At 58.4% G+C, this 15,764-nt stretch overlaps 1 protein-coding gene across 4 annotated transcripts in view; it reads left to right on the top strand.

The window, feature by feature from the left end:
• The window catches only part of SLC37A1 (solute carrier family 37 member 1), a 45,857-nt gene that overhangs the window by 17,604 nt on the left and 12,489 nt on the right, over nt 1-15,764 (top strand). For all 4 annotated transcript variants that reach the window (XM_045852629.1, XM_045852628.1, XM_045852632.1 and 1 more), the window contains 8 exons: nt 10-145; nt 1,930-2,006; nt 3,081-3,247; nt 6,695-6,732; nt 10,230-10,304; nt 13,528-13,662; nt 14,377-14,467; nt 15,667-15,729. In XM_045852629.1, coding sequence (XP_045708585.1) covers nt 10-145; nt 1,930-2,006; nt 3,081-3,247; nt 6,695-6,732; nt 10,230-10,304; nt 13,528-13,662; nt 14,377-14,467; nt 15,667-15,729 — 782 coding nt within the window. The remainder of the gene's footprint in view (nt 1-9; nt 146-1,929; nt 2,007-3,080; nt 3,248-6,694; nt 6,733-10,229; nt 10,305-13,527; nt 13,663-14,376; nt 14,468-15,666; nt 15,730-15,764) is intronic.

Here is a 15,764-nt window from a genome sequence, read left to right as displayed (position 1 = left end):
CATCCTCAGTGGCATAATAGGGGAGCGCCTGCCCATCAGGTATTACCTAACTTTCGGAATGCTGGCCAGTGGCACCTTTACTGCCCTGTTCGGGCTGGGCTATTTCTACAACATCCACAGTTTCAGCTTCTACGTGGTAACTCAGGTAAGGTCCGGGTCCGTGGCCCACCACGCGCGGGGTCTCTGTGATGAGCTGCACGGGGCGTTTATGTCCCAGGTCCCTGCCTCTGCCAGGAGAGACGATGGCGGTGATGGGATCGGGGTGGGGGGCGCGCACAACAGACGTGCATCCAGTCTGATGTCAGGGTCGGTGCTGACGTGCTGACGTGTGAAGTCTCTCTCCCGTCTTCTCTGAAGTTCCGGCAGCCATGCAGTTCCCCTGAAGTTTCGGGAGTTGCCTCTTAAAGAATCAGTTTGTCCGTACCCCTCAGGGACTGCAGCGCCAGCCCCTCTGCCTTCACCTGGAGGAGCTCTAGGTGTCCCGTCTGGTGACAGCTTGGACCACTCAGGAGTCCCAGTGATGCGGGGCATAGCGAGGGCAGGAGGAAGGGAGGACTGGGGCGTGGCTGGCAGGGGACAGGGTCAAGGGAGTCGGTGGGCGGAGAGAGCCTTACGGGCCCCAAGGCCGAGACGGGCCCTGTGGCCTTGCCCTTCCGGCTGGGCCCAGCCCTTCCTGAAACTCTTGGCTGCTGCCCCTCCCAACATGCCTGCGGACAGATATTTACTAGAAATGGAAAATGACAGAGTGATGAGCTTAACTTCTGAGGCTCTTCACATAGCCTGGGGGAGATGTTATAAAATCATCAAAGTAAATTGGACATACTTTGCTTTTTTAAAAAATCCTCACCCAAGGATATGTTTAGTGGCCTCAGAGAGGGAGGGTGGGAGAGAGAGAGAAACGTTGGTATGTGAGAGAAGCATCAATCAGTTGTCTCCTACATGTATATATCCCAACCGGGGATAGAACCTGCAGCCTAGGTGTGTGCCCTGAGTGGGGATCAAACCCACAGCCTTTTGGTGTATGGGACAGAGCTCCCACCCACTGAACCACCCAGCCAGGGCCATAATTTTCTTTTAAAAATTTTGCCATAGGCTTTGAAAAAGTTTGACTGTTTTAATTATAAAAGTAACATACTTTATAGTAATATATAGAATTAGAAGGAAGAAAAAAAAGCAATTTCCCAGCATTCCAGCACGTTCCTGAATGGAAGGCCAGCCCCGGCTGGCCCTGAGGCCAGTCCAGCCCGCGGCCACTAGTCAGCCTGTGTCCTGGGGAGCTGGTCCGGCCCAGTCATGGTTATAGGAGGCACTAGGCGGGGCCTAGTTGTCTTGAAAATTTGCCTCTGACGCTCCTGGGACTAAAGCAAACCTGTTTGCCAGTGCACTTGCAAAAGCCCTTCTCGAAATGTGAGCTCAGGGTCCTCTTGGAAAGGGGGAAGTGCTTTCTGCAGGCTTTAGGTCAAGGTCAAGCTCGGCTCAGAGAGTCATTAACAACAGTACCCTCTTCACGACAGGAGACGTGAAAGTGCGCAATTTACAAGCTATAATTTATAATACAATCACAGTTCTATAAAAAGAAGACATTTTTTTTCTCTTTTTATGAAGTTTAGATTAGACAGAGATTGGAAACTTTGGCCCCAAGCCGTTCATCTTCTGGCAAGAGATTTTTGTCTTCTTTTCTTTTCTTTATTTATTCTAAAATTTTCACGATGGGCATGTCTTACATTTGTAGTTATACGTATGGTTTAAAATACAACTTGGGTCTTTGGGGCTCATGGTGGATAGGGCGTGGCCTCTTCCTTTGTGGGCGGGTCCCGGCCGTGCTCCCAGACTTCCAAAGAACAGAGAAGGGGAGGCTCCTGCGGTCCCCACCCGAAGACAGGACGTGCTTTCTCCTCGGTGAGCCCTCCCCCTTGTCCCCTGTCGCAGATCATCAACGGACTGGTGCAGACCACCGGCTGGCCCAGCGTCGTCACCTGCCTCAGCAACTGGTTTGGGAAAGGAAGGTGAGAGTCTGTGTGTCAAGTCCGTGCTTGTCTGCCCACCGAGCTGCCCACCCGAGACTGAAACAGAATAACTGAGTGTCCACCGTGATGGAAAAACACAATTTTCTTTAAAAGGAAGGCGAGAAAAGGCCACCCTGCTTCCAGCAGCGTTACTTTTTAAAAGATGTTTTTAGACTTTAGTTTTAGTTTTTCTTTAGATTTATTGTAGGAAAAAAAAACCACTTTATTCTATGAACTAAGATCATGAAAATCTCTGGGACTCGAGGTGCTGAAATTCAGATGGCCTTTGTCCCGGGCGATGCCCTCCCTGCCGTGGGCGGGGTCGAGTCTGCACCAGACGGCACAGCTGACCCGCAGCGCGGCCCTTCCTGGCCTCCGGGAACTCGGGCAGAGCGCAGAGGGCAGGCCCTGCCCTGGGCCTTGGACACAGAAGCCACGTCAGAAACGAGACACGAAGGCAGGTGCACCCGTGCCAAGTCCTGACGAGCCGCCCAGCCCCTGGCGGTGGAGGTGTGCCCAGCCTCTGTCCAGCACTCCGCCCAGCCTCTGAGTGCCGTCCAGGCGACGCTGTAACGTCTGTGTGATGCACGGCCTCAGGCCAAGGCCAGGGCCAGGGCCAGGCGAAGAAGTGCTGGGAGACACTGAGGATGGGGAAACGGAAGCAGGAAACCAGCTCACGGAGCCTCATCAGATACTCCGCCCACCTGATAGGTCCGCAGCAGAAACTTGTGTTGATGGGATATTTCAGCCAATTATTGGATTGAGTCTGCAGAAGCACAAATTTAAATTTGGGGCCTTCCAAGAATTTCAGGAAGCGGCCTCATTCCTCTTTGTAGTCATGCATAGAGAAGCTCTGAGAGAGACATGTAATAATCCACACATGTCTCCGAGGCAAAGGGAAGCCCCGTTCTCACGCCAGCGTCTCCAGGCCCACGTCCGGCAGAGGTGCCCGCGTGGCCCCTCTGTCCCCGGGCCGGGCGGCTCTGACGTGGCGCACACCCTGCTGGGCCCCACTCCACGGACCCACGCAAGCTTCCTGACATCATCTGCTGCCCGTGTCTTGTTGTGTTGCAGGCGAGGCTTGATCATGGGGGTCTGGAATTCCCACACCTCCGTGGGCAACATCCTGGGGTCCTTGATTGCTGGCTACTGGGTGTCCACGTGCTGGGGCCTGTCCTTCATCGTGCCCGGGGCCATCGTGGCAGCCATGGGGGTCGTGTGCTTTCTCTTCCTTATCGAACGTGAGTACCCGGGGCCCGGGAGGGGACCCCCGGCAGGGCTGTGGGGGCAGGTTGCTAGGAGAACAGGCTGTTGCTTGGGCCTCTGTGGGTGCATGGTTTTCCTGCGCTCACCTCACCAGGTGACATCCTTCTTCAGGTGTAGACTTCCCCATTAGCTGTATTTTCTGCCGGTTCCCAATTTCTGGAGGAACCGATGTTGGAATTCCTTCCACCCTGGCCTCCCCGCCGCAGCATCGGGCGTGCGTGGTTCTCCTTACATCTGGGAGTCTCACGACTCCCTCGGGCCCGCTCGGGCCAGGTGGCTGCCGCTGCTCGCCGCAGCCTGGCTGCCACCCGCTGAGACATGCCTTGCCAGCTCCTTCACTTTCTGATAACGTACGTCTTGGACAGTGTTGTGGAACGTGGCTCGACTTATAACCACGTATCTTAATTAGGGGGGGAGTGTCCATTCCAGACTCGGTACGAAACTTGTTTCAGTTGAATTCGAAGTTAATCTGTAAAACAGAGCTCCAGCAGGCCTCGGATTCTTAGTCACGCTGATGCCAGACAGGCTGGCGCTGCCGCAGCTGCTGTCTGTCAGGGTGTTCCTGTCCCACGAGCTTTCAGCCGTACCTTGTCACCGGAGTTCTAGGAAAAGTCATCTGTGCCACCTGTTTTCCTGCAGGCTGCCTCTGCAGCACCTGGCGCTCTTGTCACCTGGGCTCACCAGAGTGTTCCTTACACGTCAGTCACCTGGGGTCACACTTTCTCTTTGCTAGCGCAGGCCCCTGGGTGCCACACGTGTGCTCGGCCCGAGGTCTGGAGTCCGAGGGGGCTTTTGCTCTCTTCTCAACTTCCGAGAGGCTGGTCCTGGGGGAGGGGGAGCGACCCGGGAAATCGGAGTGTGTGGCAGGGGACGTGAGCTTGCTGCTCCATTCGGCCTGGTCACCCTGGCCGGACCTTGCCCCCGCTCAAGGCGGGATTTCCAAGAATAAGGAAGTTCTGGTTTGGTCTTTGTGATAAAATGGGAGCCTCTTTCCCACCGAGCCGCCCTGCTGCCGTGGTTCCTGTGGGGTGGGGCGTTGGGGAGCGAGGCTGCCCCGAGTCTGAACGGAGGGTCCCCCTGGAGCCACCTCCTGTTGCTCCACTTCCGGTCACCTCTCGTCATTGCTGTGCCTTCCTCCTGTCCCGGGGTCCCCCTGCTGGCGTCCCTCTCCGTGCACCGTGGGGACCTCGGGGCTCTGGTTTTCTCCCACCTGGTCCCCTCTGGGGACAGGAACACCATCTCTCAGCTTCCCCGGGCCCAGGGCCCACCAGGCCCTAAGCAGTAGACCGAGCCTGGACGGTTGGCCTAGGAAATCTTACCCACGTGGAGGGCCGAGGGGGCGCATCCGGGCCTGGGCTTGTGCCTCCTGTTTCTGGGGTTCTCCTCGGCGGCAGGCCGGCCCCGACGGGGAGTTCTGAGGCCCCACGGCTGGGGCTGGGCGGTGCCGTGGGGCCGGAGGCCTGGCCGCAGAGCTCGTCCCGCCCTCCTGTCGCCGCGCTCTCACCCCTCTGCCCATTGGGGTTTCCCACCTACAGTCACAGCCTCCTGCCTCATCAGTAGTGTACTCACAGCTCTGCAGGGTCCCTAATGAGACCCCCGTTTCTGTTCCTCGTGGTGCCACCAATAATTCCTTCCCACCGCCCCTCCTTCCCCGCGTGACCCTCTCCTGGCCACCCGGCCTCGCATCGTGTGTGCTTTGGGAGCAGGATGCTTGCTGAGCTCCGGTTTCCCACCACAGCCCTGGTCCTCCCAGTTTATCTCACCCGGTGCCTGGTCCTGGCAGTCACCTGCATCGCTGGGCTCCTCCTCGGATGGGGAGGAGGCTGCTCCTGGAGGCTGGCTGTCCTTGTCACAGCGCCCCGCCAAGGCCGTCCCCAGTGCCTGGGTCTTGGACCATGGACACTCGCAGGACTTGGCCTTTCTCGGCCTGCCCCCCGAGGCTCCCCATCTCCAGCCCCCCTCTCTGTGTCTCCCCGGGTGCGGCTCTGCCTCTGAAGGCACGTCTGCACCCTGTATTCAAGTCTGAGGTCGACTCTTGTTTGCACTGGAATGAAGGCATCTCTCAGACTCTTCCTACTAGTTAGCAAGCACACTGCCTGAGGCTGTCCTTCTTCCTGGTCACAAACCAGACACTTGGGAGGGGCGGGTAGGGAGGGGCTTCCCTGTCCCAGGCAGGGTGCCTGAGTCCTGGAGCTCCGGGGAAAGAGCGTGGGGCTCAGGGTGCCGGCTGACCCACCAAGGTCACACAGTACGTGGGGAAGTGTGACCACGTGCCGGCTCACCCGCTCAGACGGTCTTAAACTTGGCTCTGGACAGCTTGGGTCCTTGGGACGGGTTCTTGTGGGTTCAATTAAAACTTTTTTTTTCATTTAGATGATAATCTTTTTTAATTTTACTTTTTATTGATTATATTGGAGTGGCATTGGTTAATAAAGTCTCGTGGGTTTCAGGTACACAGTTCTATAACACGGCACCTGTGTATGGTGTTGGGTGTCCCGCACCCCGATCGGGCCTCCTGTCGGCATTCCCCCTGCCCCCCCACCCCCGTGCTCTCTTCTCTCCGCCCCCGCCGCTCCCTCTGGTGATCACCATACTTGTCTGTGAGTTGGGTTTTTTGTTTTCCCTCCATCCCTTCACCTTTTCACCCAGCTCCCCAACCCCCCGCCCTTCTGACAGCTGTCAGTCTGCTCTCTGTAAATACGAGTCTGTTTCTGTTTTGTTTCTTAGTTTATCTTGTTCACTAGATTCTGCCTGTAAGTGAAATCACATGGTACTGGTCTTTCGCTGACTATTGCAAAATAAGATTTTCTCCTTTTTCACAACCGAGGAGTACCCCATTGCTCGAATGTACCACAAGTTTTTTACCCTCTCCTCTGCTGGTGGGCACTCGGGCCACCCCCAGACCCCGGCGACGTAAACAACGCCGCTGCCGTGAACGCGGTGTGGGGGTGGGGGGTGGTGCGTGCTTCCTTCTAAGTGAGCGCTCCGGGCTCCTGCAGGCGGATTCCCAGGAGTGGAGTCGCGGGGTCACGAGGCAGTTCCATTTTCAGTTTTTTGAGATAACCCCGTACCACTTCCCACAGCGGCCGCGCCCGCCTGCTCTCCCGCCAGCAGTGCTCGAGGGCGCCCTCTCCGCGTCCTCGCCGGCACTAGTCATTGGTTTGTTGACCATGGCCACTCCGACAGGTGCGAGGTGACGTCTCTGGGCAGTGAGCTGGAGCGTCTCTTCCCATGTCTGTCGGCCCTCTGCATGTCCTTTGGGGAAGCGACTGTTCAGGCCCCTGGCCCGTTTTTTAACTGGGTTGCTTGGTGGGGGGGATTTTGTTTTTTGGTATCAGGTGGGTCTTGTTTTGGTTCAATGTTCGTGTTGGGGGGAACACCCGGCCCCGGGTTCACACGTGGTCGCATGTTTGGTATTTCAGATCCAAAGGACATAGCCTGCTCGCCCACCCTGGTGGCGGTAAGGACTCGCTCTCTGCCTCATGGGTCTTCTTGGATGGTGTGTCGTCTGCCGGGTGTCTGATGACTGTCACAGTCTGGTCCTGTCTGCACAGTGTCAGTGGGTAACAAAGAGTGGATAAGGGTCCCGCCCTCCAAATACTGGCAGTTTCAGGCTGGGTTAGAGACCTCGTGGAGGGCGACCAGAGGCCGTGCCTCAAGAGCAGTGGGGACACCCTGGCTTTCCCCTGGACAGACGTCGCCATGTGACCGCAGAAGGACGCGATGAGTGAGCTGGCTGATGCCACTTCAAAGTGCTGCCCACACACGTCTCGTGGGTCGTCAGGACGGCCCAGCACATCATCCACCTCCTCCCTCGTCTGCAGCGCCTGCTGCCACCTGTCCCCTCTGACCTCTGCCCGTGCCCGCCTGGGGACGACTGGCCTGCGCTCTGGGTTACCGAGCAGATCCGCGGCCACGGAGGGCTCGAGCCCTGCCCGCTCACACAGCAGGTCTCTGCCTTCCCCGAGCCACTCGGTGCACTTCCCGCCTGCCCGGGCCAGCCCTCCCCCACAACAAGGGACCTCGCCCCCACAGTCCACCTGCCCTGTGCTGTCAGCTTCTCGCTCCCCTGTGGCACTCCCAGCACGTGATGTCACCACCCACCTTGGACAAAGCCTCCGTCCCCCTCACGCCAGGCCCCCTGCTTACCTTAGAGCGCCCCTCCCTGACTCCCCTAGGACCGCTCCCCTCCCCTCCCCAGGCCACCCCATGGAAACCTCGCGCCAAGGGCCCCAGGAGCAGCAACTGATCACATGTGGTCAGGGCTCTGGCTGACCCACTCGGCCTGTCACTGGCATTTGACACAGTTCCTCCCATCCTCCCTGAACGGCTCTCTTCCCTGGGCTCCCAGACACCACGCTGGCCAGCTCTACACAGAGCGCTTGGCTGGCTGGCCTCGCCCCTGTGCCAGCCCCCCGATGTGGGGCACCCCCAACCTGGTGCTTGGCCTCTTCTTTCCTCATTCATTCTTTCACTGCATAGGACATTCTGTGCATGCCCATGTGGGTCGACCTTGAGTCCCTGCTGATGCCCCCAGCACGGCCCCTTCCCCTGAGCCTTCTGGTCATGGATTCTACCACCTACCTCATGTCACCAGAGATGTCTGGTTGTCTTCTCAAAGTGAGCGTGACCAGAGCTCTTTACTTCCCCCCATCAACTTGCTAGGCCCGTGGCATCCACAGTCTCAGGGATACCCCACCCACCCTGTGGGCACCCCAAACCTGGAGGAATCGTCCCAGCTCTGCCTTCCCTCTGCCCCTCAGCCTGTCCACCGCCAGGTCTGTGTGTATATGTGGGATGGAAACCCTCTCATCACCTCCACGGCCCTGGTCCAAGTTGCCAGCACCTCCTCTCGTCAGCCCCTAAAACGGCGCCCTTCTGCTCGACCAAACCGGCTCTTCCCACTGCACTGGGGAAGCCTTCCCCGAAACGGATGTCAGAGCACGCCGCTGCCCTGCTCACAGCCTGCGGCGGCTCCTCCTCCCCGGTCCACTCAGTGCAAACCCGGTTCCCCTGCCGCCAGTCTCCCCGCTACAAGTGAGAGAGAGCCCTGCAGGCGGGGCCCCGTCTTGCTGCCCTCGATGCCCGGCTGCAGGGAGGGGCCCGGGGCCTGCTCAGGCCATCGGTTACCGCTGCAGGCCTCTGAGTGCAGTCACCTTGCAAAGAAGGATTCTGGTACCTTGCAAAAATAAGAAAACAAAACGCATCTTGAAAATCACTCCCTTCAAGAAAATTATTGCCTTATGATCCTTAACTACAGTTGACATTTTAAAATGTTTTGAAAGCCACGTTTCTGCCATGATCTTGAATTTCAACATCCAAGCTTCTGTGGATCCACTTCCAGTCATGCTGTGGGGCAGCCTAGAGGCACGGCCACCTCTGGACCTGGTGCTGGGACAGCTGGGGTCGGAGGGCAGGGACTGTTAGCCCCTCTTCACGCTGGGCCCCAAAATTCAAGTGGTCACAGACCTAACTGTGAAAGCTGAAACCGTAAAACTCTTAGAAGAAAATACTGGAGTATATTTTAATGACCTTGGATGAGACAAAGCCTTCTTAGATAAGTTACAAAAAAAAGGACAAGGGGCAGAAGAAAAAATAAATTGAATTTAATCTGAACATAAAACTTGTGCTTCGAAGCATGGCTAGAAAGTACAGCAACAACCCACAGATGGGAGAAAATATTTCTAAATATTTTTTAAGATTTCATTTATTTATTTTTAGAGAGGGAAGAGAGGGAGGAAGAGAGAGAGAGAAACATCAATGTGCGGTTGCTGGGGGCCATGACCTACAACCCAGGCATGTGCCCTGCCTGGGAATTGAACCTGCAATACTTTGGTTCGCAGTCCGCGCTCAATCCACTGAGCTACGCCAGCCAGGGCCATATTTCTAAATCTTGTATCTGGTAAGGGACTTGTGTCTAGACTGTATAGAGAACTCATACAACCCAGGAATAAGAAGCCAGTCCGGTTAAAAAATGGGCAACGGACTTGCACAGATACTTCTCCAAAAAAGTTACCCAAATGGCCAGTGAACACATGAAAATCTCTTCAATGTCACTAGCCGTCAGGGGACCATAATCAGAACCATCGTGAGGCGCCACTTCATCTCCGCTGGGACGGCAGGAATCAGAGACAGACGATGAGCCGAAACCCCCGTTCACTGCCGGTGAGGGTGTGAAATGCCGCGGCCGCTCCGGGAACCAGCCCGCTGCTCCCCGCGAGCTTCGGGTGCTGCCCCGTGACCCGCCGGTTCCGCTCCCGGGCGCGCGTCCGAGAGCAGTGAAAACGCGCCCGCGCAGAAACTCACACTCGAGCATTCATCACAGCGTGAATCCCGACGACGGCCGAAGCGTGGGAACGGTACCTGCCAGGTGACGCGTAGACGGAGCCGCGCGTCCACGCAGCGGGCTGGTTTCCCGCGGTTAGCAGGCTGAAGTCCAAGGGCAGGCGCCACGGCGCGGTGAGACTCGGAAGCGCGGTGCTGGGGGAAGGAAGCCGGCCCCGAAGGCCACGCGCTGCCGGACCCCAGTGAGCGCAGCGTCCAGAGCGGCAGAACCGTAGGGTCAGAGGTCGTGAGCCGGGGGTCGAGAGCAGGCAAGGGCCAAAGGAGGGGCGACTGCTCACGGTGACGGGTTTCCTTCTGAAGGACGACGACAGGGTCCCCCAATCGCGGTGGTGGTGGCGGTCACCCAACTCTGGGAACCGCGGAATCGTGCCCCTGGGTCCTGGGCGGTTCCTCAAGGAAAAAGTCCGTTGTCACCTTCTGTCATCCAAGGGTCTAGAACTCACCTTCTGTCGTCCGAGGGTCTGGAACCTCGAGATTAAACACGTTCGCCTTTGTTTTATTTCACTCGCCTGTCTTTCTTCCCTGGGTAGCGTTTCCGTGCGGGTAGTGAAGCGAGGTGTCATTTCTGGCTGTCGCCCCGGTGATGGCTCTGATTACGTTTTTTTCTTCCAGCACTCAAAAAGCTATGAGAACGGCACACACAGATTTAGACTGCAGAGGCCAGCCGTGCCCGACGAGAAGCTTCTGGTGAGTCGTGCGTGCCGCTGCTGCTGAGCAGGAAGTCAGGGTCGCCGCCTCGGGGGGGCCTCCGCGCAGGCGTCCGGGTCTCGTGTTTTCTCAGGGAAACCTGAATTTGCCCTTGTTAGGTTTCTTTGGATAGTAAGGCTGAGCTCACTTTAAATGTGCAAGTGAAATCTGAAAGTCAACCACTGGTTCAGCAAACATTTGCAGCATCGAGTGCCGCAGGCGCTGGCCAGGGCGGTCCCTGCCGGGAGCATCAGTGACACTTCTCGCTCCCGTGGAGCTCCCGTTCTGGGGGCTGGGGTGGGGTACAGACAGGAAACATGCTTTCTACAGCAGCCAATGCCGGGAAGACAGAGCCCGCTGGGAGAGGAGTGGGCAAGCCCTAGTCCAGGCCTGGTGGCGGGGGCCGTCCCTAAGCAGGTGGCCCCGAATAGAGCTGCGAAGGCAGCGAAGGGAGAGTCTGCATGCACCTGGGCCAGGGGGGACTCAAGAGGAGGGAGCTCAGGAGGCTGGGAATACGAGGTGGGCGGCCCCAGAGATAACACAAAAAGTCATCTTCTGGCCCTCCGCCCTTCCACTCCCGTTTTACAGAAGAGGAAGCTGAGGCGCAGAGATGCGGGGACCACACTGCAGCCCAGTGGTCTCCCACCTCTGCCTGGGCCTCCACCCCCGACGTCTCAGGACGCTTCCAGGGAGTTCCTCACGTCACCTCTGCTCCACCGACCACGCGGAGGCCCAGGGCATTTTAGATTTGGCTTTCAGTGGTGAAATTCTAAGCTGTTTTCTTTTTAAACCAAATCGTTTAAAGGATACACATAGTCAACAGCTTCTAACTTCTTTTCATTTCTGGAGTCAGGGAAGTCTAAAGTCAAGGTACCGGCACAGCCAGTGCCTGGTGAGGGCTGGCTCCGGTGTCTCTTCTCGGAAGGGCGCGAGCCCCAGCCAGAGGGCCCACCTCCAGCACCACTGCGGTGGAGATGGGGCTCCTCGCAGGAGGGATCTGGGAGGAACTCAAGTACTTGGTCCTTAGCATCGGGTCTTAATCGATGTCCAGATGGCTTAGCCCTCCCGACTGTCACCGAAGATTTACCCTTTTCCTTCGATGCAAGGTTTCGGGCTCAGCGTTCTGGTGCAGCTACTGACCAGTGAGGCCGGCCACGTGTTCGGAGTGTGGGATCACTCTCTCCTTCTCTGTTCGTTCTGGGAGAGCCTGTGTACTGGTCTGTCACCAGGGAGTGACGCAGCTAGGGGCCCCGGCAGGTCTGGTCTCAGGCCCGGCCACACCTCAGTGCAGACCCGACCGGGCAGCTGTTGGCCCTGGTTCATAGGTGTCCCTCGCGCAGGGGCCTCTGGGCACCACCCAGGCTTGGCCCTTGTGCTTGTGCGGCCGGGGAGCTCACAGGCTGCAGCGGCTCCCAGGCCGGCAGGCAGGGCGCCCCACCAGCTTAGCAGGATGCCCTGGGGTCCCCTTTCCCCGAGAGGCCCAGCTCAGGCCCATGGGGCCCGAGGCGAGTGCTCCTCAGCCCTGGACCACGGCCGCCTTTCGAGGCCGCTGCTGCCTTCTCTGTGTGTCGGGCATGGTTCCCGGCGACTGCCGCGGACGTGCGGGAAGAGAAGGGGGGGGGGGCGCAGCGGAAATACGGATGATGAGAAAGGGGCTCTGGCGTCACTCAGCCACGTGGTGGACCCTCTTCCAGTCCTCGTGGGTTGTATGATGGTTATCGTGGGGGCGATAGAAATTTGTCATCCTTGTAGCCATGTGACCTGGTCACCCCGGCTTCTCGGAGGATCTTTCTGATTGGCTGACTCAACAGACACGGAATGAGCACCACGCGGGTGTTTACTGCTAAGGGTGATTCCACCTGTGGTGCAGCAGGGACCCACGACTCCCCTTGGGGGGTGGATGGCTTCCTCCCAGAGGGTGGGGGCCGCTGGCACTGGTGCAGGTGCAATCTGCACACCCGGGCTGCCCAGAGCCCCCGCAGGTCCCTGGGCTTGGCCGGGGTGGAGACCTGTTGACGTGTCTCCGAAACTGGCCCACCGGTGTCGCTCGTGAGGGGAAGGCTCACCCCCACTCAGGCGGCAGCTCCTCGTCTCCACGTGCTTGTGTGGGGTTGGCGTCGGGAAGACCGTGTGCTTCTGCACGGGGGGTCTGTGCCCTTCACGCGGGGGCCTCAGAACGTACGGCACATGCCCGAAGGCCAGCCCCCGAGACCCCGCCCTGGCAGAGAGCCGGCTTCCAGCTTCCCGGGACGGGGTCCCGTCCCGGGAGGATGCAGTTAAATTAACTGCATTTTGCACCCCACTGGCACGGGCTGTGTTGAGATAAGTGCAATGCAAGCCGTTGGATCTCGCGGGAAGTCTGGGATGCAGAGAAACACCTTTAAGTCCCTGAGCTCGGTCGTCCCGTCCCGAGGAGCGGATTCAGACCGTCTTGCGCGGCCTCGGGCCCCGCCCCGCGTTGTGGACCACTGTGCTTTTGCTCCCATAATGCAATCTGTCCTCTAGGAACGTCCAACACCAGGATTTTAAGAACATCAGAATTGGTTTATGAATATTAAAATAATGTGCTTCTGCTAATGTGTGTCCATTGTGAGCCCCTTGGAAAATACAGGATCATGAAAAACTTGCTGGCATTTTCATAAAGACTACATGCAGTTTCATCACTTGGTGACAACCATTGCCACTTTAGAATTTAGTTTCTTTCTCTAAATGCATTCTGTAGTTACCTAGTTACACGTGTATATAGGCAAACATAAAACTAGATTGAATATGTTATATATAAATATATTCCTTGAGATCATAGCGAAAATGCAGTTTTGCGTGGTATTTTATCATTTAATGTGTCATAAACATTTTCCCATGTCGTTAGAATCTACAACCTTATTTACAGCTGCAGGATATATTATCAACACGGGTGGACCTTACCACAAAAGTGTGTGACATTCATTTCATCGTACAAGTAGTTTTTCGTCACTCAGATTATTTTTCACGGACAGGGCCCTAGACTTGCTGGGTGGGTCCAGGGTTCTGCGTGTTCAGTGAGCATTCCCTAAAACGTGGGGAAGGTCACGATGACGAAGTGACGACCCTGGTGAGGATGTTCTCCCAGGTGTCCCCGTGACTTTCCGGGGGGCACCCGGGCGTCAGGAGTTCTGGCTGGGCTCCGCCAGCCGGGCTGATGACCTCTCCTGTTCCTTTGTCTTTTCACGGGACGCGGCTGCAGGACCCGGAGACGCAGTGCCTGCTGCTGTCGGACGGGAAGCGCGCCGTCCGCCAGAACCACGTGGTCCTCCTCCCGGCGGCCGACGGCGGGAGCAGCATGGCCGCCATCAGCTTCACGGGGGCCCTGAAAATCCCCGTGAGTACTTGCGCCTGGGGAGGGCTCCCGACAGGGGCATTGGCGCGCACCAGGAAAAGAAACTGGCCCGTTGGTGACTGAGCTGGCGTGGTGACACGCCGTGAGCCACACGCACGTCCTCACGGCGGGGGCCTGTGCAGACACGCACTCCTGCCACTCCAGCATCACTTACACGGGCCGGGTGTCGTGTCTGCACCCCACCGCGGTGGGGGTCCCACGCACACACAGCGTGGGGAGCGGGAGCGCTTCGGTACCCCGCGTGATCCCCTTCTCACGCAGACTCCCCAGGCCGTGTCTGGGGTTGTCCTCTCGCAAGTGCCGGCTCTTTCTAAAGGGGGACCTGACGTGGGACTGGGTGGGAACTAGGTGGGTCCCGCCTATGTCCTGCTCTCCTTCAACAGCCAAGGTTTCGGAGCGACGTGGTGCGAGCGTCACAGCAGTGTGAACTTTTCCCGCCCGAGCTGATGGGAGGACGTGGGTTTCCATCGGAAAGGGGAGCCGTGTGCTATAGGAGCCTGCCGCACAGCTGTCCCGAGACCCCGCCCCCAGGCTGCTCTGTGCAGCCCCAGGTGCCCCCCCCCCCCGCCCACCTGGCAGTGCTGACGCCAGACCAGCGCCGGGGCACCTCACGGGAGTCAGGGAATCCGAGGTTCTGCTGCACACTGAAACGAACCGTGACTACACCTTCCGGCTGAGCGCCTCTCTCTCGTTCAGGGTGTGGTCGAGTTCTCCCTGTGTCTGCTCTTTGCGAAGCTGGTCAGCTACACGTTCCTCTTCTGGCTTCCTCTCTACATCACCAACGTCGGTGAGTCCCCGGCGCCGGAAGCACCGGTGCTGGGTTCTGTGCGGTGGCCGTGATCCGCGCTCCCTTGGCCTGCGGGTTCCACAGACTTGGGAAGAAGAAGAGACACACGTGATGCATGATGTCGTGCATCCAAACACACGATTAGTGGAAATGTACAAAGAGGGAATTGGGCCAGGCGTGTTTTGTTGCCACGGTAACAACCTTGACGGGGGTAAAGGGATGACATGTTCCACCCCAGCCATGGCTGCCAGCTCCAGGCAGCCCCTCCTGCTCTGGGGCAGCCTGCACTTAAATGTGGGCGCCACCAGACCTCAGGTCAGAGTGGCAGGTGAGCGGGAGCAGAGGCCCTGGGGGGCTGAGCCAATAAACGCTCTGTGACCTGACCTGGAGATGGGTTCCTAGGGAGGAGCTCTCATTTGAGGGAAGAGTGGACAGTTTGTCTTATTTCCAAAGCCCAGCGGGGCTGAAGCTGTAGGTTGTGACTGCCCATGCCAGCTCCGTAGCAGCAGGAAAGACCAGGAGAGGGTCCAGAAGTTCTCGAGAGAAGAGATCCTTGAGTCCAGGGGCAGCAACCTCTGCTGAAGGGGGATAGGGGTGGTCAGGATGGGGCGGGGGGCAGGATGGTCAAGGACGAGGGGTGGTCAAGGAGGGCCCTGAGCTTCTGGCTGTCCCCTGAGAGGCAGGCTCTGGTGAGTGGGACAGGCAGGTGACATGAGGGGTGCAGGTCAGCGGAGGGCAGACCTTGTGTTCCCAGCAGCGTCCCAGGGACCAGCAGAGGCAGACAGGACCCCGAGACAGGAGGGCCGAGTCTCTCAGGGACAGAGGCTGAGGAGACAGAGAGGGGACCGGCATGTTCGCAGGGCCAGGGCCTGTGGGAGCGCCGGGGGCCAGGCGCAGGGAGCTCTGGGCAGTAGGTCCCCTCCCCGCCTGGCGACCCCACCTCCGTCCTGTGCTGCATGTAACTCCGCCCCATGGAGCCAGAGCGGGGCTACTGAGACGACTCAGCAGGGCCGTCGCTCGTTGCCGGGGCTGAGAGTGTTTAGCAGCTGTCTTCCTTCCTGCGTGTCCACCGCACGGGGGGCTGCTTGTCTTCTTGGCCTCCGAGTCAACTAGCCGCTCCCTGCTGTGAGTCACGCTCGTGAAACAGAAGGGGGTGGCGTGGGGACCTCCTCTCAGAGACACTCCTGTCGTTCCAACAGACCACCTGGATGCCCAGGAGGCAGGGGAGCTGTCCACCCTGTTCGACGTGGGCGGGATCTTCGGTGAGTCCCTCACCGCCGCCGGCTCTGCCGCCGTG

The sequence above is a fragment of the Phyllostomus hastatus genome, unplaced genomic scaffold, assembly GCF_019186645.2.
Source record: "Phyllostomus hastatus isolate PE091 unplaced genomic scaffold, TTU_PhHast_1.1 phas_contig_948, whole genome shotgun sequence".
Lineage (NCBI taxonomy): Eukaryota > Metazoa > Chordata > Mammalia > Chiroptera > Phyllostomidae > Phyllostomus > Phyllostomus hastatus.
This window is presented reverse-complemented; position numbering and strand designations above follow the sequence as displayed.